The 23,991-nt window shown below is 36.8% G+C and overlaps 1 protein-coding gene across 1 annotated transcript in view; it reads right to left on the bottom strand.

Annotated features, from left to right (window-relative positions):
* The window catches only part of ADAM2 (ADAM metallopeptidase domain 2), a 78,807-nt gene that overhangs the window by 13,934 nt on the left and 40,882 nt on the right, over nt 1-23,991 (bottom strand). Inside the window, exons 13-16 of the mRNA XM_059681098.1 lie at nt 19,648-19,746; nt 19,338-19,533; nt 12,670-12,775; nt 7,874-8,057 (exon numbers count right to left, since the gene is read on the bottom strand). Of these exons, the coding sequence (XP_059537081.1) occupies nt 7,874-8,057; nt 12,670-12,775; nt 19,338-19,533; nt 19,648-19,746 (585 nt within the window). The remainder of the gene's footprint in view (nt 1-7,873; nt 8,058-12,669; nt 12,776-19,337; nt 19,534-19,647; nt 19,747-23,991) is intronic.

The raw sequence follows: 23,991 nt of genomic DNA, 5'->3' as shown, positions 1-23,991 counted from the left end.
AGGCTCTATCCAATTAGCCAAACTGGCTAGCACAGAAAAGATTTTAAAATATTACTGCACACCCAAGACCTCTGATGAAGATGAACAATGAGATTGTGTGTGTGTGTGTGTGTGTGTGTGTGTGTGTGTGTGTGTTTCATGCTTGCTAATACAACATCCATTCTGTAGCCCACAGACTGTCTTATTATTTAAGGAATACATTTTGAAAGACTATCGCTGTTATAATAGTGATTCCTCTGATGGGTTTCAGCAAAGTACATTGAAAACGTTTTGGAAATGATTCACCATTCTAAATGTCATTAAGGACATTTGTGATTCATGGAAAGAGGTCAAAATATCAACATTATCAGGAGTTTAAAAGAAGTTGATTCCAACGGCCATGGATGACTGAGAGGTTCAATACCTCAGTGGAGGAGGCACCTGCAGGTGTGGTGGAAATAGCAAGAGAACTAGAATTAGAAGTGGAGCTTGAAGATATGACTTAGTTGCTACCATCTCATGATAAAACTTTAATGGATCAGGAGTTGCTTCTTATGAATGAACAAAGAAGTTGGTCTGTTGGAATGAAATCTATTCCTGGTGAAGATGTGAAAACTGTTGAAATGACAACAAAGAATTTAGAATATTATGTAAACTTAGCAGATAAAGCAGTGCAGTGCTTTGGAAGATTGACTCCAATTTTAAAAGAAGTTCTGTTGGTAAAATGCTATCAAGTAACGCAGAAAAATTGTTCATGAAAGGAAGAGTTAATTGGTGAAGCAATCTTTATTGTCTTATTTTAAGAAATGGTCATAGCCACCTGAACATTCAAAAATGATCATCCTTATCAGTCAGCAGCCATCAATACCAAGAAAAGACCCTTTACTATAAAAAAGATTATGACTTGTTAAAGACTCAAATGATGGTTAGCATTTTTTAGCAATGAAGTATTTTTAAGGTGTGTGCATTATTTTTTAATTATTATGTAACATAATAACCAGTTGCATTTCTGTATATCAATGCTGCACAATTTAAAAAGGAAATTAAGTAAACAGTCCCTTTTTCAATAGCATCAAAAAGAATAAAATACTAAGGAATAAACTTAATCAAGGAGTAGAAAGACTTATTGATGAAAATTATGAAACATTCTTGAAACATATTAAATAAGACACATACAAATAGAAATATATCTTATGTTCATGCATATTTTACATCAAAAATAGTATGTTATATCCAGTTCTTTATAAACTAGGATAAAAGGTAATAACACTAAGCTCATATTGTAAGAACAATATAGTTGATCCTTGAACAACTCAGGGGTAATGGTGCTGATTCACTTGCAGTTGAAAATTAGAGTATAACTTTTGACTCCCCCAAAACTTAACTATAGTCAGCTCTTGGTATCCACGGACAAAATTAGTTCTAAAATCCATCGATGCTCAAGTTCATTATGCAAAATGGCATAGAAGAATACATACCTTCAGCCCTCCACATCTGTGGTTTCCCACCCGTGGATCAAAAATATTGTTTTCAATCCACTGTTAATTGAATCCACAAATGAGAAACTGTGGATATGGAGAGTTGGCTGTATTTATTGAAAAAAAATTCATATAGAGCTTTATAATGTCCGAGAATTAAAATAATATGTGTAGGATTCAATACTTCTTGCTATTTTTTTTGTTGATAAAAGGAATTTTGAAATTTCTTGTGACAAAGTGTTCATTCAAATCCAGATGAACATTTACATATTAATATGTAAAAAAATGATATTTTAATTTGCAGAATACATAAAAATTTTTGAGTACTAATATGCAGCTAGCTTGATCATCTTTTGCTAAAAGCAAGATATAATATACATGAAGCCAACATTTTGTGGCCACCGCTTGGCTAAGACCTTCCAAAATCTCTATCCAGTCTCTCTATCTCTCTACCTTGAAACAGAAACTTCTTCAACATCATCATGTATTTTTTTTAATGATAAACAGTAGCATGATTTCAAACTGCTGAAGTAGATGTCTATTTGATACAGTATCACCTTGGTGCACCCTTTCCTCCCACTTGCTCTTACAATAATCCTTCTTGAAATGTGAAGATAGTTGGAGTTCCATTAATCATCTTGAAAACATAAGAAAGAGTATCACTTTACCAGAAAAGGATCTATAGCTGAAAAACTAGACTGAGTCTGGATCATTGATGATATGATGAAACCCCATGACATCTCTAATGGACAATTTTTTGCATGACAAAAGAATGGCTTAATCCATATCCTGTTTAAGCCATTCTTGGTGGATAAAACCATTCTTGGTGGTTCTTGTTCCCTGTGCAATTCCTCACTTATACAGTCTGTGGTAGATTATTTAGAAATAATAGAGAGTTAAAAATTAAAGACAGTTTATGCAATAATTTGGGAAATTTTTGCAAAGTGAATTTTATAAAAGCGAATTTATTACAAAGTTTTTTAAATGTCTGAATTTTATGTGAGAATTTGGGATAACAATTCTTCATTTATAATTTTATTCCTAATTTTTAAAATTAATATTAGTAATGTTGTAATAAGATTTTATTATGTATGACAAATCTATATATATAAAAGCCCAGCAACCATTACTGTGGAACAACCAGAACAACCAGAACAACTGGTGGCTATGCCACACACTGTGGCAGCCAACCAGCCTGATCCAGGCCCCACTTGCCTCCCTCCCCGGCCAACCCAGCCCCCGATTGACCCCCAACACCCTGATAGGGGGCGGGGACAGCTGCCAACCACCTGAGGCCCCTCCCTCTAGATGGCCCCTCCCATGGTCAGCCTCCAACACCTCTATATTACTGCCTGGCTCCCTGGTGCATGTACATTTAGTGTAAGCACAAGAAAATAATTATCAGTCCCTTTTGACCCTGACCAGAGTCTCCAGAGGGCTCTGCTAATACTACAGCCAAGGTGTGGAATTCTCCCTCCATGTCCCACAGCCCCAGAATACCTTCCAAGTTAGCCAAAAAAGCAACCTAAGCATTAACGGGATTGCGGGCCTTTGCTGAGGAGTATAGAGAGGCTGGATGGGGATTTTGTGAAATTGCAGTGCCTTGCAAATTGGATGAGCTTTCAATCTCTCTTTAAATGGGGCAGCTAAGAGGACCCACAGGCTACCAGGAGCAACAGCGAAGGGTAGGCAAATTCAAAAACAGAAAAACTTTTAAACAAACAGACATGAAGATCATATTGGAAAACTAAGGGTAGTGCCCCAGGAAGAACATAAAAATCATTAAAGAGTCATCATCCATCTTGATATACATTTGCAAACAACACATAACTTCATCTCATGGCTTCTGAAATGCAAAACAGTTCTGTTGTGGGTTTTCTTTTGACCATCCTTAAAGTATAATTAGATCCAGCTGGAGGAAAGCTATAGCTACCAGCATTAGATACCCCGTCTGGCCCCATCCCTGATTGATCCCCATTGGGGTGGGCCGAATGTACCCCACCCATGCACGAATTTGTGCACTGGGCTTCTAGTATTTCCACAAGATCAGGTGAAAAGAATATATTATACACATGTATACATTCATAATGATTTACAATTAAAATGTGAAAAATTTTAAGATTTCATTTATTCCTGGTTACAACCAAAACATAAATTTTTACTCATCATTTCCAAAATAACTATTCTGCTCCCAAAGAAATTATGTTTTGCCTTTCCCTATATTCTTCATCAAGTAATTTAATGCATTATACTTCTTATTAGATGAGAGAAAATTTGTAACTTAAAATTTAGATTTAAGAATAATTTAAACCAGCTTTGTTGTGTACTTATGTATATATACCTTAGTGACATATATTTCATAGAGCAAAAATGTAGGAAGACAGAAATTCTGATACATATACATCTGTACAATCTTATATAATAAAGAGGTAGTATGCAAATTAACCCTCACATCCTCACGAGATGGCTGCCTATGACCAGGCTGGCAGGGGGGTTAGTGAGGGATGACCAAACAATTGTACAGCAGGCTGCATGGGGCAACCAGGCCAGCAGAGGGGGCAGTTGGGGGCAACCAGGCTGGCAGGGGAAGGCAGTTGGGGGCAACCAGGCCAGCAGGGTGGGGACAGTGAGGGGCAACTAGGCTGGTGGGGGTGGGCAGTTGGGGGCAAACAGGCCAGCAGAGTTGGGCAGTTGGGGGTGACCAGGATGGCAGGGGTACAGTAAGAAGAGATCAGGTCAGCAGGGGGTGGGGGGAGTTAGAAGCTACCAGGCTGGCATGCAGAGATAGTGAGGAGCAATCAGGGTGGCAGGGGGGCATTTAGGGGTGACCAGGAAGGCAGGCAGGTGAGCAATTAGGAGCCAGCATCCAGGATTGTGAGAAGGATGTCCGACTGCTGGTTTAGGCCCAATCAATATCCAGGGTCCCGAGGGGTCCTGAATTGGAGATGGTATAGGCTGCTCCCTCCTTCCCATGCATGAATTTCATGCACTGGACCTCTAGTGGATAATAAAATTAGATAATAGAATGGGATGTTCTTGTAAAAAATATGCAGTTAGTATAGCTACATAAGTATGTTATATATTGATGTCCTAAAAGAATCTACTTATATAAAAACCATGGGTGGTGTTCATCACTTCCAGAAGAACCTCTGAGACCAAGCGGAAGGAAGTCAGTCCTGCAGGGGTTGTCTTGGCAATGGCTGCGCCCACCCCCAAGCTATTTCCTGTAAGGGCTGGGTTTGAGGCAGGAACCCGCCCTCGGAGCATGGAGGCAGATCTTTCTAAAGTGTGCCGCGCGCCAGCATGGCCAGGGTTGAACCTGAGTGGGAGCGGCTGAAAGGCTTAGAAAAGACAGACAAGTGAATGAAAGCTGGGTCTCAGTGAGACGCTGCTTCTCTGAGAGACAGCAACCATGCTCACAGCCATGCCTTTATTTTATAGCAGATGCTACTAGGCAAAGTAAGGGTGTGACCAAGATGTTTACAACATTCTCCTGGGTTTCAATCCTACTCAACTACATGCACCTGAACTCTATCAAGCCTACATCACTCAGGCACGTGGGGCCACGTGTTCAGACCATAGGTTCAAGCTTACAACTACAGCTGTTGGCTATAATTGTGCTGGGAGGGCCCTGCCCTCCAAGATTGGACTTGCACTTGGCAATTAGTCAGTGCAAGGCTTGAACCTGTCCAAAACACTATAATGTCTCCCCACAATGAGGTTTAAATTCTGTTTCTTTGTTACTAATGTTGTGGCCCCACCCCATAACACAGAAACCATTTCCGGAGGATGAGGCCCAGGAATCAGGATTTTAAAAAGATTCCCAGGTGATTCTAATGTGCAGCCAAGGTTGAGAACCACTGCTATAGATAATATTAAACATATATCTAAACGTACAATTCTTTGTCCAAAAAATGAGCATGTTCAAAAATTAAATGAAGAAATTTTGGATATATTTGATGGAGATTTTCACACATATTTGAGTGATGATGATTCCATTGATTCCACAGATGATGCTGACAAGGAAAATTTTCTCGTCAAATTTCTTAATAGTATTACTCCTTCGGGAATGCCGTGTCATAATTTAAAATGGAAAGTGGGTGCAATCATCATGCTATTGATAAATCTCAATAATAAATGGGGTCTTTGTAATGGTACCAGATTTATTACCAAAAGATTATAACCTAACATTATCGAAGCTGAAGTATTACCCGGATCTTCAGAGGGAGAGGCTGTTCTGATTCCAAGAATTGATTTGTCCCCATCTGACACTGGCCTCCCATTTAAATTGATTCAACGACAGTTTCCCGTGATGCCAACATTTGTGATGACTATTGATAAATCACAAGGACAAACTCTAGACCAGTGATGGTGAACCTATGACACACGTGTCAGAGGTGAGACGCGAACTCATTTTTTTGGTTGATTTTTCTTTGTTAAATGGCATTTAAATATATAAAACAAATATCAAAAAATATAAATCTTTTACTATGGTTGCAAATATCAAAAAATTTCTATATGTGACATGGCACCAGAGTTAAGTTAGGGTTTTTCAAAATGCTGACACGCCGAGCTCAAAAAGTTCGCCATCACTGCTCTAGACAAAGTAGGCATAGCCTTACCTGAACCCGTTTTTGCCCATGGTCAGTTATATGTTGCTTTCTCTCAAGTTTGAAGAGCATGTAATGTTACAGTTAAAGTTCTAAGTACTTCATCACAAGGGAAATTAGTCAAGCACTCTGAAAGTGTTTTCAATCTTAATGTGGTGTACAGGGAGATATTAGAATAAGTTTAATCACTTCATCAGTCATTGTTTGCATCACTGTTGTTTTTATATCATGTTCTTGTTGTTTTCATATCATGCCTCTGTTGTTGTTATATCCTTCTGTTACTGTTTATTTATTAATGCATTTACATATTATTTTCATATACATTTTACTAATTTCCTTTCATCTCTCACACTTCTATTATAGAGAAAGGGCAAATAACAATATTAAAATATCTCTGCTAATTAATTCCCTTTAAAAAAAAATATTTTATTGAATTTTTACAGAGAGGAAGGGAGAGGGATAGAGAGTGAGAAACATCAATGAGAGAGAAACATCGATCAGCTGCCTCCTGCACACTCCCCACTGGGATGTGCCTGCAACCAAGGTACATCCCCTTGACCAGAATCAAACCTGGGACCCTTGAGTCCACAGGTCGATGCTCTATCCACTGAGCCAAACCAGTTAGGGCAATTAATTCCCTTTTAATGTGCATGAATTTCATATACCGGGCTACTAGTGTATATACAATGTCTGTAGATTCTATTACATTCTCAGAGAGAGAGAGAGAGAGAGAGAGAGAGAGAGAGAGAGAGAGAGATTGGATAGAATGTTCATAAAAATAGACTAGTTACTCATCGTATATGTGCCTTCTATTAATTTTTGCTTTACTCTATTCATTCTATACTAGAGGCCTGATGCACAAAATTTTTGCAAGAGTAGGCCTTTAGTCCCCCGGCTGCCGACACCAGCTTCTCTCAGGCCGCCGGCAGGCACCAGGAACCCAGTCTTTCCTTACAGCCCTGGCTTCCTCCGGAAGGTTATCCAGAAGAACATTTCGTCTAATTAACCTATTGTGCTTTTCTTATTATAGATTATTATAGACTAGAGGCCTGGTGCATAAAAATTCATGCACTGGAGGGGGGTCCCTCAGCCTGGCCTGCCCCCTCTCACAGTCCAGGAGCCCTCAGGGGTGGGAGGAAACCTGAAAATCAGGGGAAGGCGACACCCCCATCGTACCTCTGCTGCTGCCACTGCCAACAGCACAAGCCTTGGCCAGCGCTGGTTACCTGAGCCTTGGGCTGGCCCTGGGAGGCTGGGCAGATGCCATCCAAGGCTTGCCTACACTTCAGCCGGCCCTGCTTGCATGAGCCTCAGTCAGTGGGGGGTACAGGAGGAGCCAAAGCCCCCGGAGGGGCTGAGGGGACTGGGCACCGCCATCTTGTGAGGGTGTGATGGTCAATTAGCATCTTCCCTCTTTACTATATAGGATTATTGTTATCACTTAAGTGGTAACATATTATTTAACAACTATTTTTTTAAAGTAATTATATCATAAGATAGGTCATAACATTAGAAATACTCTGTGTATTATAATTTCACAAAATAAATACAGTGAATGAACGATATGATTCTCAGATCAGTGAACGTAAAAAAAAAAATTTAAAAAAGGTAATAAAATATTCATGGTGATATCATATATGCATGAAAACAGATTATATATTTTTTCTTTTTTAGTTTTTTCTCATTTAAAATTTTTCTATTTTTTATGAAATTGAATGTGTACTTAAATTATGAGGAAAATACTAATCATGCATTTAAAAATAGAGTATAAATTAGAAAGTCATTTGAGACTAAAAGCATACATACCTTATTTGTACCACAAACAGTTCCATCTTTTACCCACATCTTATAGCTTTCAGCATGATCATATTTATATTCCAATGCGACACAGATATTTCCATTTACATTAGTATAAATAATAATGGCGCTGTTACTTTCAAGTATATTTTCACCTTCATGTTTACATATTAATTTTCCACACATCACATCACTATAATTTACAAATAAATGAAAATCATTAGTTTTAAATACAAATAAATATTAGAATATCATTTCTAAAGCAAAAAGATTTAAATAAAACACCAAAGTTCTGAAAAAAATTATATGCAATTAATTATGAAACACAAAAAAAAATGAGGGTCTTATCTGCATTGATAATAATGGAACATTTTAGTAATGATGAGCTACTTCCTAGATAACCTGATATTTTTGTAATGATTCTTTTACTTTTTTGATTCTTAGACATAATCAATTTCCAGTTTATCCTATACTAAAAATTAACAAAGTTTATTCTTTTCAGTTTTTAAACATAATACCTACTTCTCACCATTATGGGTAAAGACTTTGAAATATTTTACTTAATAAATATTAACATATAACCACTAAAATACATCATAATGATAGCACTATGAAGCACAAAAATTATGAAAGTAAGCAGAAAATGAGAAAACGCATTAATAATCTCCAAAATTAATAGGGGACTCATATAACTTAACAAAAGGAAAATACACAATCCAAAAAAAAAAAATGGGAAAAGGAACTAAATAGACACTTTTCGAAAGAGGACATACAGAAGGCCAAGAGACATATAAAAACATTCTCAGAGTCACTAATGATCCCAGAGATGCAAATTAAAATGACAATGAGGTACCATCTCACACCTGTCAGAATGGCTATCATCAACAAATCAACAAATGACAAGTGTTGGCAAGAATGTGGAAAAAGGGGAACCCTCATGCATTGCTGGTGGGAATGCAGACTGGTGCAACCACTGTGGAAAACAGTATGGCATTTCCTCAAAAAAATAAAAAAATAGTAATCCCATTTGACCCAGTAATACCACTTCTAGAAATATAACCCAAGAAATCAGAAACACCAATCACAAATAATATATGCACCCCTATCTTCATAGCAGCACAATTCATAATAACTAAGATTTGGAAACAGCCTAAGAGCCCATCAGCAGATGAGTGGTTTAGAAAATTGTGGTACATCTACACAATGGAATTCTACACTGCTATATAAAAGAAAGAACACTTACCATTTGCAACAGCATGGATGGACACGAAGAGAATTATACTAAGTGAAATAAGCCAGTCAGAGAAAGATAATATCACATGATCTCACTCATTTGTGGAATATAATGAACAACATAAACTGATGAACAAAAATGGATCCAGAGATGGAGAAGCACCAAACAGACTGTCAAACCTCAGAGGGAAGGCAGGGGAGGGGAGGGGAGTTGGGGCTTAAGAAATCAACCAAAGGACTTGTATGCATGCATATAAGCATAACCAATGGACACAGACAGTAAGGTGGTGAGGGTATGTGCTGGGAGGTGGGAGTGGCCAGGGAGAGGTCAATGGAGAAAAAGGAGATATATGTAATATTTTCAACAATAAAAAATTTAAATTAAAAAAAGGTAATTCCACTTTTGGCCTTGGCTTTTGTTGTTGCTGGAACACTGTCGCCCAAATCTGCTTTACTGCTGAGCAGTGGTGACTGCAGATGCCCTTTGAGCCCTGGCGCTGCCCCTGGTACAGCCAGCCAGGGAGGGACTGTGGGAGGTTGGCTCCAGGGCCTGTCTGGCCCATCTCACCCAGTCCCGCCCCACCAGCCATCTTCTAAATAATTTCCTTTCAATGTGCACAAATCCGTGCATTGGGCCACTAGTTTTATATAATGAAAAACAAGAATAAACTGTTTACATTTAAACTCCTAAATATTTTTTATCTAAACTCCTAAATATTTGCTAAGCTAAATTTAACATCTATTTACCTTTTAATTGAGTACTTTAAAAAGTAAGAGTTCAAGGGTCAAAGTGGCATTAATAAACAAAAAGTAAACAAATTATATACTGTGGGGCTATTGCTATGTCCATTATTTAATGTATATGCACTATTTTAACAAAATGGATATCCTAAAAATCATGTCTAATGGATTATTGTCCATATCTGTTTGTGGCACATGTTATACCATAACATTTTTATTTGGTCCATGAATTCTGTTTGAGGTCATAAGTTAACCACACATCCATTGCTACTTCAGAGGAGTCAACAAATTCTCCTGCACTAGAGAGACTAATCCCAGCCCAACTACATACCATATTCTCTAAATAACCTTCTACTCAGCATAAAATGTTAGCAATATTGAAAATATAGATATGTTAGAACAATTTTAGGGGTGGGAGGATCAATTTTCTATTTCTGATTTTTTGCCTTTTTTGCAAAAGAGGAAAATTTAAGAGAGAAAACTAGCCTCTGGCATTCATTGAAGGTCTGATATTACAGCAAGGCCTTGAAGTTGATACAAGCTAAGTTGCCCTCATTGCTAGACCATGGTATTTACCTGTTAAATACAGGCCAGTATAAGAATATCAACTTTAGGTAAAGCCATTCAGTGACTATGCAGATCAAGAAAAAAAAAGTCCACAGCATAAATCATCTCTGAACATAGGAAGACAAGAAATAAACATCGTCCAAGCAACAAAATTACCAAACATCCCTCTCATCCAGCCAATATGAGTTACTGTTGTTTTATTACCAACTAGAGGCCCAGTGCATGGATCTGTACACCAGTGGGGTACCTCAGCCTGGCCTGTGGAGATAGGGCCAAAACCAGCTCTCCAATATTTCCCAAGGGGTCCCAGATTGGGAGAGGGTGGTTCTCGGGTGACACACCCTGGAATCTGGCTCCCTCCTCTTTGGTTTCAGGTGCATCACCCTAGAACCACCGCTGCCAAGTCACCGCAGCTCAGCAGCTCCAGTGTTGAGCGTATGCCCCTGGTGGTCATTGCACAACCTAGCTACCAGTTGGACGGTCAGATGGTCGCTTAGGCTTTTATATAGAGAGAGTACAGCTTTAGCTTCACTCTCTAGTTTTCCTTCTTCACATATGATTTATTAATATATCTTATCACAGAATTACTTTCACTTCCTGAAAACATCCAATTCAGAGCAATGATCCACTTCCTGAAACCCTACTTTAACACAAGCTCAAGTCCTATAATTAGTCTCTAAAACCCTGGAGCTAAGATGTTTCACAGTTTCCCATAGTGTAAAATCTCACTGACTAGAAGCTGTAAGAAACCAAACTTGTTCAATTGCAGGTGGGTTCCTTGTGGTTTTTAGCTGGAAGGTATTAACACAGAACTTGACTTAAGAATCATTTATACAGTTAAGAAGTAGGTTGAAGTTGGTTGGAGTTAGAGTAGAATTCTAATCTAACACACACACACACACACACACACACACACACACACACACACACACTCTGAAAGCTTTGAAATGTAAACAGAGAGGGAAGAATTGAATGATAATTGAGCCATAAGAATGGAAATTCCATATGAGGCATTTTGGACTGTGGCTTTAAAAATAATCCATGAGAACATTTTAAATATCCTTAGCTTGAAAAATCAAAAGGCAGAATTAGAATATGAGCCTAATATCAATTTGGTGACTGAAAATTAAAAGGGACTGAGCACTAAGATGTGTATATGAACTTCACTCTAAACCCTTTCTGACCACTAAACTAAGCATGTACAATGAACACTCTAGGGAATTATTAAAGTGTATCTTAAAGATAAAGAACACTATTTTCAGCTGCTGCTCATAGAGAGATACTATTTATGAGTCCAACTATGTTCAATCCCTTCCATATCAAAATTCATTACCCTTCTGAAATGCATAAAAATAACACAACATTTCCATCGTATATTATTCATAGTATTCATTATAAAATAAAAAAGTGTTAGGCATATAAAAACTTAAAATGTGACATAGTCAGGATGCAAATAAATTACTGGATACCAATATCAAAATGACCTAGATATGGCAATTAGCAGAGAAGTACTTTGTAGCAACTACTATAAAAATTACCAGGGATTTAAAGGAAAATGTAGTCATATTAGTTAGAAGGTTTTCTTTGGTCAGTATGTGCTTTAGCAATTATAAAACACACTTCTGTGTATTTTGGATTTGAGTATATGGAAAAGCAATTTGTAAATGTACTAAGATGTACTTTGTGGTGTGCATACCATATGTCAGTCCCATTTTAAGTGCTTTTCCTAGACTACTGAAACTCCGCACTGGCATCAGACCAATGATGTTAGTGAAATTAATATTTATATTTTATATATGTGAAACATATGTCCAAGGTCATTCAAGTAGATCAATGGTATGGTTAGCATTTGAAACCATGGTGTCTAGCTGTACAGCACATGTTCTTGAGCACATGTTCTTAAACACAGTGCTTTACTACTTCCTGGGTAGTAAAAATGCATGTGTTGTTTTCGTTTCATTACTATAAGAATGGTCATCCTTTGTAAAATTAAAGTGATGGCATGAAAAATAAAAATAATCAGTCAATCTAACTAATGGATAATTAATTAATCTATGTGTACATTAAACAGTGTATGGGAAGATACAAAGGGTAATTTGGATATATGAGAAACAGAAGCACAGACATTCTGTATTTCAAATAATTCTAATTTGATTAAATGAAGTCTTTGTGGCCAGGTGAAATTTTTATTACACATAACCTTATGTGGTGGTATTTTCAAATTTAAGGCAAAAATAAAGTTTCTTAGGTTTTGTAAAGCATACTCAGGATCACACTTCTTGTATCCTGAAGCATCTGCACCACAGCTGCCAGATCTATCAGCCATAGAATTAAGGTATTTAAAACACTCTGGAGGAGCTGCACCTAAAGCTGAAAAAGAAAAGTATGGTTAGTCACATTGAACTTATATTAATTTTAAAATAATTAACAAATTAATTTGGCATTTTAAAATAGTTTACAATATATATTGCACAAAATAATGTGATACTATAAATTGAAAATAAAAACTAGGTTTAAGATCACACAAAACCGCTTCAATGAAATATTTAGAAGTTAAAATATTCTTACTATCCAAATACCTTAGATATAAACATTGCATTCAGTTTATTTTTAAATTTTTAGTAAGTTTAGAAACACATGTCTGTAAGAAATTTAAAGAAAATCTTATTAGTCAATAATTTGTGTTTGCATAAATATCTTTTCAAGTCAAGCCAGTCAACTTATATCTTTGGTTTTTATCATAAGTACTTCAGACCAAAAAGTACTGGAGCCACAATTGATTCATCTTCACATTTGCTATCCAATCCATAGACAGAATGTATTTAATTCTCTTAAGATACAACCTACTTAAAGGGCAGTTTACTTAACATAACCCTCCATCATCAGTTCTATTCTAGGATGAAGTCAAAACTCTTTGATAGATTTAACCACTCCATTATGACACACCAAAAGAGAAGCCCCAGTAGACACAGTAGGATATCTGCTGACACTCCTAACAGCAGTAGTGAACAGAAAAAAAATAAGCAGGTGATTTTGTCCAGAGGTCATTTGCAAACCTGGCCTGGGTGAGAAGTCAAAAGTGTCAGCTAAGCAAGAGAAGCTGGCAATTGCTGGTGGACACAAAATATGACAAAGTTGGAGATGTTTCATAACTATAGTGACAAAACTGGGGTCTCAAGGGGCATTAACATATAGTTTAGTCTCCTTTCAAGGCTTGTTCCTGGTTCTAAAAATGTAAAAAACAGGGGATTATAATATAAAGAGATAACTTCTATAAACCAGTGCAGATTCTTATGCACTTTCTGTGCTCTGGTAGCAGGGATAAGAGTTTTAGTAAATATACCACTCTTAAAAGAGAAAGAAACATTTAGACTTAAAACAGGGCTTCTCAAAGGCAAAAAAAAAAATTAAAGTTAAGAATAGAAAATAAAAGAATCTTTTAAAAAATAATTAAGAGAACCATGCTACATATATACTGAAACACACATCTAAAGGCTTACTGTAATCCTTTAGAAACCTCAGAGGACGGCGCACTCTGCCCAGCTCCAGAGTACCAGTATTTTCCAGAGGGGAGCTTTTACACAGGTCTAGTGCCTCTTGGCTGTTCCTGGAGCTTTGGTCTGAGGTAAAGGCATTTGGTTTGGCATACATCTAGGGATTTACTGATGTTCTCTGAGGGGATGGAGGATAGTGGACATCATCTTTGCACTTTCCATCTGCTTTGTTTCAGCTCTCCAGTATCTCTCATAAAACAAACAAACATTTTATCCTCAGAATTACATAAGCTAATTCCTTAATTTTGATAGGTAGATGGATTGCAGTTATACATATAGAAAAATTAATTTAATTTTTTCAGATTTTGTTTCTCTTGTGGAATCCTGGGTAAAACAGTTTATAGGCTAAAGGGAACTGTGACGTTTTAGTTTGGAAATATTCTTATATCTCCTCTATGGTAGCCCAACGCCAACAGCTTTTCAGTTAATGAAATGGCCTGACCTATTTTGAACTTTTGTAAAAGTGCCATACTTAGAGTACATGGTTGATGTCTGCCAACCTTTCAATAATGAATAGAACAAATAAACAGAAGATCAGCAAGAAAATACAAAATTAGAACAATACCACCAATAAACTAGACATAACAGATATCTACCCAACAACAGCACAACGCCTATTCTTCTCCATGCATTTGGATATTCTTCAAGCTAGACCAGACATACAACTAAAAAGGCTTGAAATTGTACATATTATGTCCTCTGAATGTAATGAAAATGAATTTAAAAATCAATAATAATAGTACATAAGAAAAATGCAATAATGTGGAAATAAAACACACCTAAATAAAAGAAATAAAAATGAAACCTTATGGGAAATTTGAAAATACTTTGAGTTGAATAGAAATAAAAGCGTGGCATACAAAAATGTATAAGAACCATTGAAAACAGTGCTTAGAAATTTATAGCTGCAAATAACTAAATTAGGAAAGAAAAATTATTTAAAATCAATAATCTAGCATTCCATTTTAAGATACTGAAAAAATCTAAACATAAAGCAAACAGAAGGAAAGAAATAATAAATATTATAGCAGAAATAATAAAACAGAGAATAGACAAATGATAGAGAAAATCAATAAAACAATTTGTTTATTTGAAAAGATCGACCACATTGATAAATTTTAATTATTAACAGAAAATTTCCCACAAAAAATGTCTGAGTGCAAATATCTTCACTAGTGAATTCCATAAAAATTTCAAACAACTAATACAGTGCATCACAGACTCTTCCAAAAAATATGAATAAGAAATACTTCAATGAATTATTCAATGAGACTTGATAGTAAAACAACCCAAAGACAGTTCAAGAAAGAAAAATTTGAGAATATTCTTCATGAATGTAAACATAAAAATCCTCAAGAAATCTATAGATTAATGACCACCATGAATATGAATTTTTAAAAAGACAACAAAATACTTATAAACTGAATTATAGAGCATTTTAAGAGCACTATAAATACCAAGTGGGATTTATTTCTGAAATGCAAGGATGGTTCAAAATACAAAAATAAATAAGTCAGTTAGTCATATACCAAAATAGAAGAATGAAAGAGAAAAAACCCCACCACATAATCATGTTAATTGATGCAAAAAAAGCATTTGACAATAGCCTAAGTGCACTTCCGTAGATGAGTGGATGAAAAGGCTGTGGTCTGTTTACACAATAGAATATTACTCAGCTCTGATAATACATAATTATCCCATTTATGAACACATACACAATGGAATACTACTCAGCTGTAAAAGAATTCAAAATAGGAAATCTTACCTTTTGCAACAGCATGAATGGACCTGGAGATTATTATGCTAAGTGAAAAAAGCCAGCCAGAAAATGACAAAAAACCATATGATCTCTTTGTATGTGGAATCTAAGGAGCACAATAAATTAACAAACAAAATAGAAACAGACTCATGGATACCAAGAACAGACTGACAACTGTCAGAGAGAAGGGGGGTTAGGGGACTGGATGAAAGAAGGTGAAGGTATTAAGCAAAAAAATAACAAACACATATAGTATAGGGAAGGCCTAGGAGTGGAGGGGGCAGGGTGGATGGAGTCAATATGGAAAAAAGGGAAACAATTGCAATACTTTCAAAAATAAAGATAAATAAATAATACTATCTGGTGATGGCCAGAGGGAAAGGGGTAGGTAGAAGCGGACAGAGGGAGGATAGAGATGAAAAGAGAATTTTCTGTGGACAGTGGGTGCATAATGCAGTGTGTTGAGTTGTACTCTTGAAACCTGTATAGTTTTTTTTTTAAAACCTGTATAGTTTTGTGAATCAATGTCACCCTAATAAATTCAATTAAAAGTCTACTTAAAATATTTTTTTAAAAAATTGTTACAATAAATCCTATCTAATAATAGAGAAACATGGTAATTAGCCATACCTCCGCTACCCTTCCCATTGGCTAATCAGGGTGATATGCAAATTAACTGTCATCCAAGATGGTGGCCGGCAGCCAGGCAGCTTGAAGTGAACATGAGGCTTGCTTGCTTCAGTGACGGAGGACTCCAACGTTCCCCGCCTGCCACTGCCGGCCTCTGAGCTTGCAGTTTGAAACATTGTTACAAATATAGAAGCTAAACAAAACCCCAGAAACCTGCTTTCAGCCAACCGGGATCCAGAGCTGGAGTTGAATCAGTGTTTCAATTATAGAACCGAAACAAACCAGATACCTGCATTCAGGAGTGGAGGCCTAAGAGCTGGAGCCTCAGAGCTAAAGCTGGCCCAGAATTTAAAAAAAAAAGAAAAAAAGGAGCAGTTGGGAGCTTCAGTCACCCGCCAGCCTGAAAACAGCCATCAGTCCCTCATCCAGGCTGGCCAGGCACCCAAGCGGGACTGGCACCCTGATCCAGGACACCCTTCAGGGAAAACCAGCTGGCCCCCACCTATGCACCAGGCCTCTATCCTATATAGTAAAAGGGTAATATGCCTCCCGGCACCGGGATCAGAGTGACAGCGGGCAGCGCCCAAACCGCCTGATCGCCCTGCGGCTCTGTGTGTGACAGGGGGCGGGGCCACAACCTCCCTATCCGCCCTGCTCTGTTCATGACAGGGGAAGGCGCCCCAACCCCCTGATCAGCCCTGCTCTGTGTCTGATAGGAGGGAGCTCCCCAACTCCCTGATCGCCCTGCAGCTCTGTGTGTGACAGGGTGCGGCGCACCAACCCCCCCCCTCCCACGGGCCCTGCTGTGTGTGTGACGGGGTAGAGATATAACCTCCCCATTGGCCCTGCCCTGAGTGTGACAGGGTGCACCCCCCAACCCCCTGATCCGCCCTGCTCTGTGTGTGACAGGGGGCAGTTCCCCAACTCTCCTATCACCTTACTCTGTGAGTGACAGGGGGGAGCTCCTCAACCCCCTGACCGACCCTCCTCTGTGCGTGACAGGGTACGGAGCCCCAACTCCCTGATTGGCCCTGCTCTGTGTGTGACAGGTGGTGGCGCCGCAACCTCCCCATCGACCCTGCCTTCAATGTGACAGGGGGCGGTGCCCTAACCCCCCAATCAGCCCTACCCTGAGCATGACTGAGGGTGGCATCGCAACCTCCCGATCCTCCCTGCTCTGTGCATGACAGGGGACAGTGCCCCAACTCCCCAGGGACTGAACCTAAGGATTGGGCCCGCCCTCTGCCACCCGGGAGCAGGCCTAAGCCAGCAGGTTGTTATCTCCCGAGGGGTCCCAGACTGCAAGAGGGCACAGGCCGGGCTGAGGGACTCCCCCTCCCCCCCAAGTGCACAAATTTTTGCACCGGGCCTCTAGTGTAGTTATAATGATTTGACTTTGGTTGATGAGCACACAATGCAATATACAAATCACATATCATGAAAATGTACACTTAAATCCTTATTAACCAATTGTACCCTAATAAATTTCATTAAAAATAAAATAAAAATTTCAAAATATCTTATAAATGTTAAATTTTATATTTTTCATACAACATACAAACACATTCCTTCCCCTCATACTCCTCTAGTCTTAGGCAACCATTAATCTACTTTCTGTCTTTATACATTTGCCTATATGCATATTAATAGAAATGAAATCATTTTTTGTGGTCCTTTGTGACTAGCTTCTTTAGCTTGCCATATGTTTTCAAAATGTATTTACATTTAACAAATATCAGCACTTTGTTAAATTAATATTTTATTGCATAGTAATATTTTGTACTTGCTTTACTCATTCATCAGCTGACAGACATTTGGGTTATTTCTACATTTTGATTAGTATGAATAATGGTGCAATGAATATTTGTATACAAGGTTTTATGGGAACATGTATGTTCAATTCTCTTAGGTATATACCAGAAATGAAATAGCTCTGCTTAACATTTTAAGGAAATGCCAAACTGTTTTCTAATGCTGCTGCACCATTTTTCTATTCCCACCAGCAATGCATAAAAGTTCTGATTTTGCCACATTCTTACTAACACTTTCCATTGCCTGTCATTTTAAATGACAACCATCCTCAAAGGACCTGAACAGACACCTCTCCCAAGAAAATATACAAACGGCCCTCAGATATGTGAAAAGATGTTCAACTTCACTAGCTAATAGGAAAATGCAAATCAAAACTACAATGAGCTATCACCTCACATCTGTTAGAATGGCTATTATCAACAAGACAGATAATGTGTTGGAGGGATTGTGGGGGGAAAAGGAACCCTCATTCACTGCTGGCGTGTATGTAAACTGGTACAACTATTACAGAAAACAGTATAGTGGTTTCTGAAAACACTAAAAATAGAGTTACCATATGACCCAACAATCCCTCTTCTGGGTACCTACCGAAAAAATAAAAACATTCGTTCACTAAGCTATATGCACCTCTATGTTCATTATGGCATTATTCACAAGTTGCCAAGACATGGAGACATTCGAGGTGTCCTTTAATAGGGGGTTGGATAAAGAAAATGTGGTACATATGTGCTATTATTACTCAGCCATAAGAAGAGACAAAATACTACTGTCATTTGTGACAACATGGATGGACCATGAAAATATTATGCTAAGTGCAGTAAGTCAGTCAGAAAAAGCTAAGAACCATATGATTTTACTCATATGAGTGATATAAAACTGAAACTCATGGACATAAACAGCAGTGTGGTGGTTGCCAGAGGGAAGGGGATGAGCGTGAAAGGGGTCCTAATATATAGTGACAGGAGGAGATTTGACTTTGGGTGCTGGTCACACAGATCAATATATAAATTTTGTAACATAAAAATCCACACCTGAAACCTTATAACCATATTAACTAATTTCATCCCAATAAATTTAATAAGAATTTACATTGAAAAATCACAATTATATATCAACACCTATTTCATTTCAGTTTCCAGAAAAATGTATATACAGGAAATAAAATTATAACAAATACCTTCACCAAATGCTTCTGCACATTGTGATTCCATACTCTTACAGTGTCCCTGTACGCAGAGCCATTTATTCTGTTCACATGGATGACCATCCTGAACATAAAAGTCCTCTTGACATTCCCCAGATGATCCATTGCAATATTCAGGGAGATCACATTCATGTGTGGAACTCCTGCATGGAGTTCCTTTCGGTGAAAACTGACGGTGTGAGGTAAATTATATTGAATAGAGCAGAATGTAAACATATAGATATTATAAAGAATGATAACTTTACTTATATAGGTAATACCAAAATTCTAAGAAAACTCTTACTTGACACTTGGTACAGCATGGTCCCATTAAACAAGCTGAACCGGCTTTTAGTGCACATGTGGTAGAGTCACAGCAATTGTCTTGGATTTGATTACACTCCTGAAAGGCAAAACAAATACTCTTAAATATCTTCCAACTTTCATTTACATTGGATATATATTTTAATGATATAAACATTATATAATACTAATATATATTATATATATTATAAACAGATGCTTCACATACATGTTGGCAAACAAAAAATAAATATTTAATCATGCTTTTTAATAGAAATTGATTAGTTATCTACAATGTGCTAGACTGTGTGTTTTTTCTATCCCTAGAGTAGGTTTGACTATATTGGTAGTAGGGTTTTCTGAAATGCTGGAGGCTACCAAAGCCAGACTCCAGGAGCTCTCTGGCTCTTCTAGACAGAAATAGTTAAATGCAAGACATGAAATGAAAGTTACAACTTAACAATTTCATTATTATTAGTTCTTACTTATCTTTTATGAATCTGCTGTATGTTAATAAGTCAGTAACTTTTATGAGATAACCAAAATTTATTTTACTTTGAATTCTCTAAATATGAAGAATTAGAAAATGATATTTCTTAACATGACAAATTATCAACTTTATATCACTCATCCATATTTCATGATGCCTTTTGTTTTATGCTATAATTCATCTATGCCCAGTGATTCTGTTTTTTTAACCCTTCAAACTTATTGTGACCTTTATTATTTTTGTTGTTGTTGAAATTATTGTAGATGTCCCCCATTTACCTCTCCTTCTACGCCCTCCACTCAAATCCTCCCTCCCTTCCTCCTGGCCCTAACCATGTTGTTGTCTGTGTCCATGGACTATACTTACATGTTCTTTAGGGAGTTTATTACCATGATTCTGTGTTTTTATTTATTTACTATCGGCCTGGTGCATGAAATTCATGCACATTAAAAGGGAATTAATTAGAGGAAATTTTAATATTGCTATTTGCCCTTTCTCTATAATAGAAGTGTCAGAGATGAAAAGAAATTAGTAAAATGTATATGAAAATAATATATAAATTTATTAATAAATAACAAAATGATATAACAACAACAAAGACATGATATAAAAACAACAGTGATGCAAACAATGACTAATAAAGTGATTAAACTTATTCTAATATCTCCCTGTACACCACATTAAGAGTGAAAACACTTTGAGAGTGCTTGACTAATTTCCCTTGTGATGAAGTATTCACAACTTTAACTTTAACGTACACACTCTTCGAACTAAAGACAAAGCAACATATAACTGACCATGTCCGAAAACAGGTTCAGGTAGAAATATTCCTACTTTTTCTACAGTTTGTCCTTGTGATTTATTAATAGTCATTGCAAATGCTGGCATCATGGGAAACTGTTGTCGAATTAATTTAAATGGGAAGCCAGTGTCAGATGGGGACAAATCAATTCTTGGAATCAGAACAACCTTTCCCTCTGCAGATCCTATCACTCTTTCAGCTTCGATAATGTTAGGTTGTAATCTTTTGATAATAAATCTAGTACCATTACAAATACCCCATTTACTATTAAGATTTATCAATAGCATGATGATTGCACCCACTTTCAATTTTAATTTATGACATGGCATTCCCAAAGGAGTACTACTTAAGAAATTCAATGGGAAAATTTTCCTTTTCAGCATCATCTATTGAGTCAATGGAATCATCACTCAAATATGTGTGAAAATCTCCCTCGAGTATATCCAAAATTTCTTCATTTAATTTTTGATCATGCTCATATTTTGGGCAAAGGATTTCACTTTTAGATATATTTGTAATATTATCTACAGATATAGTATTTCTAGAGGTAGCTTCAATAATAGATCCATTACAAATCATTTCACAGGGGATTTCAATAATATCCATTCCTAAATGAAAACTGCTATCAAGTTTGCCATCTCCAAGTTTTACTAACCATCCACTATAAGCAGAATCCTCTGATCTCATATTTGTAGTAAGAGACAACATTCTGAAACATCCCCAAACATTACAGTACTTTAAACCCATTTGTACTATGGCCGATCGCATAGCATGCGGTACAATACTAAGACATTGTCAAAAATCACCTCCTAGAAGGAGAACTTTCCCACCAAATGCAACATTTGTAATTTCTCTTAGTAATCTGTCTATGGTGTTTATAGCATGACTGGATGCCATGGTGTATTCATCAATAATGAGAAGTTTGGCCTTTTTATTGATTTTAGCAACTTCACTCTTTATATCAAGTCTAGAAATTGAAGTTTCATTTAATGGAAATGGTAATTTATATTGGGAATGAAAGGTTCTTCCACCGAGAAGTAAATTTGCAGCAATTCCTGTAGATGCTGTGGGTAAAACAGTACCACCATGACCTCTAATATAATGTATTAAAACTTTATATAGATATGTTTTTCCACTACCATCTGGACCATCCAAGAGAAAGCATTTAGGGTGTAAAGTTTGATCTTCGATGGCTGAAGTTATAGTCTGAAAGGCTGCCAACTGTTCATCATTCAGAGAATTTATCAAAACCTCTGCCTATTGTCGCTTGTATGATTCATCACATGTATTTGTATTCATTAATAAAGGATAGTATGGAAGTCTGAGATGTGAACATTTCATTCTATGCAATGTGAATGCCTCTTGAATTTTGTTAAGGGCATGCATTTCACAGTTCACACAGGCACCTTCTCTTTGGTGTAATTTCCAACAGAAATCTTCAATAAAATGAGATTTATTCTCATCCCATAATTTGTTTGCAGCAGAACATCCAAACACACATATGTATGCAAAAGTTGCCATAGTTGTTTGGGCATATTAAGGATTATTGTATTGTCAATCATATCTTTCCAGATAGTGTCATCAATTAATAGTCCTCGATGTTTTAGCAGCTTCATGAAATGTATCATAAATACACCTCCTACAGTTCTCAGATCATCAAAACTTATTGCACCTTTTACATGCAGAAGCAAAAGTCTAAGGTAATATCATTCTGGTTTTCTAAAGCTCACAGTGAACAGTCTACCTAATACTGATTCCCACCCTTTTGTCCATAAAGAATTAGTAAACACATAATGCTGTGGAATCTCCCAATAATAATAATTACGTGCGTCAGAATCTTCTCTATTCAATAAGAACCAAGCCATCAAAGTTGAGTTATGCCTTTTAGCCCTATATAAAACTTCAACAAAATCATCAATATGAAAATACAAATTTTGTTTATTTGGCAAATGAATAGCTAATCTTGTGATTGTATGAGATTGGTCATGCATTCGCATTGCAAAAGGTCTCCAAACAGCCTCAGGAGCGCTCATATACCTGGAGTCAATGAAGTCCTGTACTTCGTCATGATTGATAAAATTTTTCTTAGAAATTTGAATATTTGCACAATTGTGCTTTTTATAGATGTATTTAAATAAATATTTGACACTTTTAATCAATTCACAGACTTTGTTTATATGACAGTTACACTTAAGGCACAAATATGGGTTTTAAGGGACATTCCAAGTGTTATGGACAACTTTATTTCCAATAGACATGGTGCTACCAGACCTTCATTTGTATTTGGGATATCCATCAATATTTCCAAAGGTTGCTTTTTGAAATTCTTTTGGATATCCTTTTGAGCATTTTCCATTTTCCCTGCATTGACTCTTTGGATTTTGTATTCCACATGGTCCAGGTCCCATATTTGATTTTACAATTTGAAAAAGTTGAGGATGCTGATCTTCATCCAGAATTTCTGCCTTAACTATACCGTCAATGTCATCATCTATTTGTGATTTGGATTCACTACCTAATATCAGTATGTGAGTGTGAGGCAGTCCGCATTTCTGAAATTCAATGACATGAATTTTAGCTATTACTTTGCCAAATAAATGGAATTTACATATATCATTTAAAAGAGCATTCAGCTTAATATTAAAAACTCTGGTTACCAAGTCAGATCTGTTTTCAACTTTTTGCCAGTGTTGTAAATTGTTTGTAATATCTGCCTATTTAGGGTTGCATGCCATGGTTATGAATAAATTGGGCTTGCTATACTTTATTACAATTGCCATAGCATCCTGTTATTTCTGCTGCATATTTCTGGGACTACCCTCAAAAGATGATGGAAATATTATCATTTTAACAATCAGCACATTGTCATTTTCAGATCTAGATGTGAGATAATCCATCAAACCATTATATTTTTCAACTCTCAACTTAGATTGGTTTGTTTTAGTGAAATTTATCTGATTGGCCTCCATTTTTTAATATGAATCACAATAAACTGTTGAGTTAATTTTCCTGCATTTAAAATAGGATTGAGGAGGAGAAACCAAGATGGTGGC

Source organism: Myotis daubentonii, chromosome 2 (genome assembly GCF_963259705.1).
Source record: "Myotis daubentonii chromosome 2, mMyoDau2.1, whole genome shotgun sequence".
Lineage (NCBI taxonomy): Eukaryota > Metazoa > Chordata > Mammalia > Chiroptera > Vespertilionidae > Myotis > Myotis daubentonii.
The sequence above is the reverse complement of the archived record's forward strand: the minus strand, read 5'-3'. Positions and strand labels throughout refer to the sequence as shown.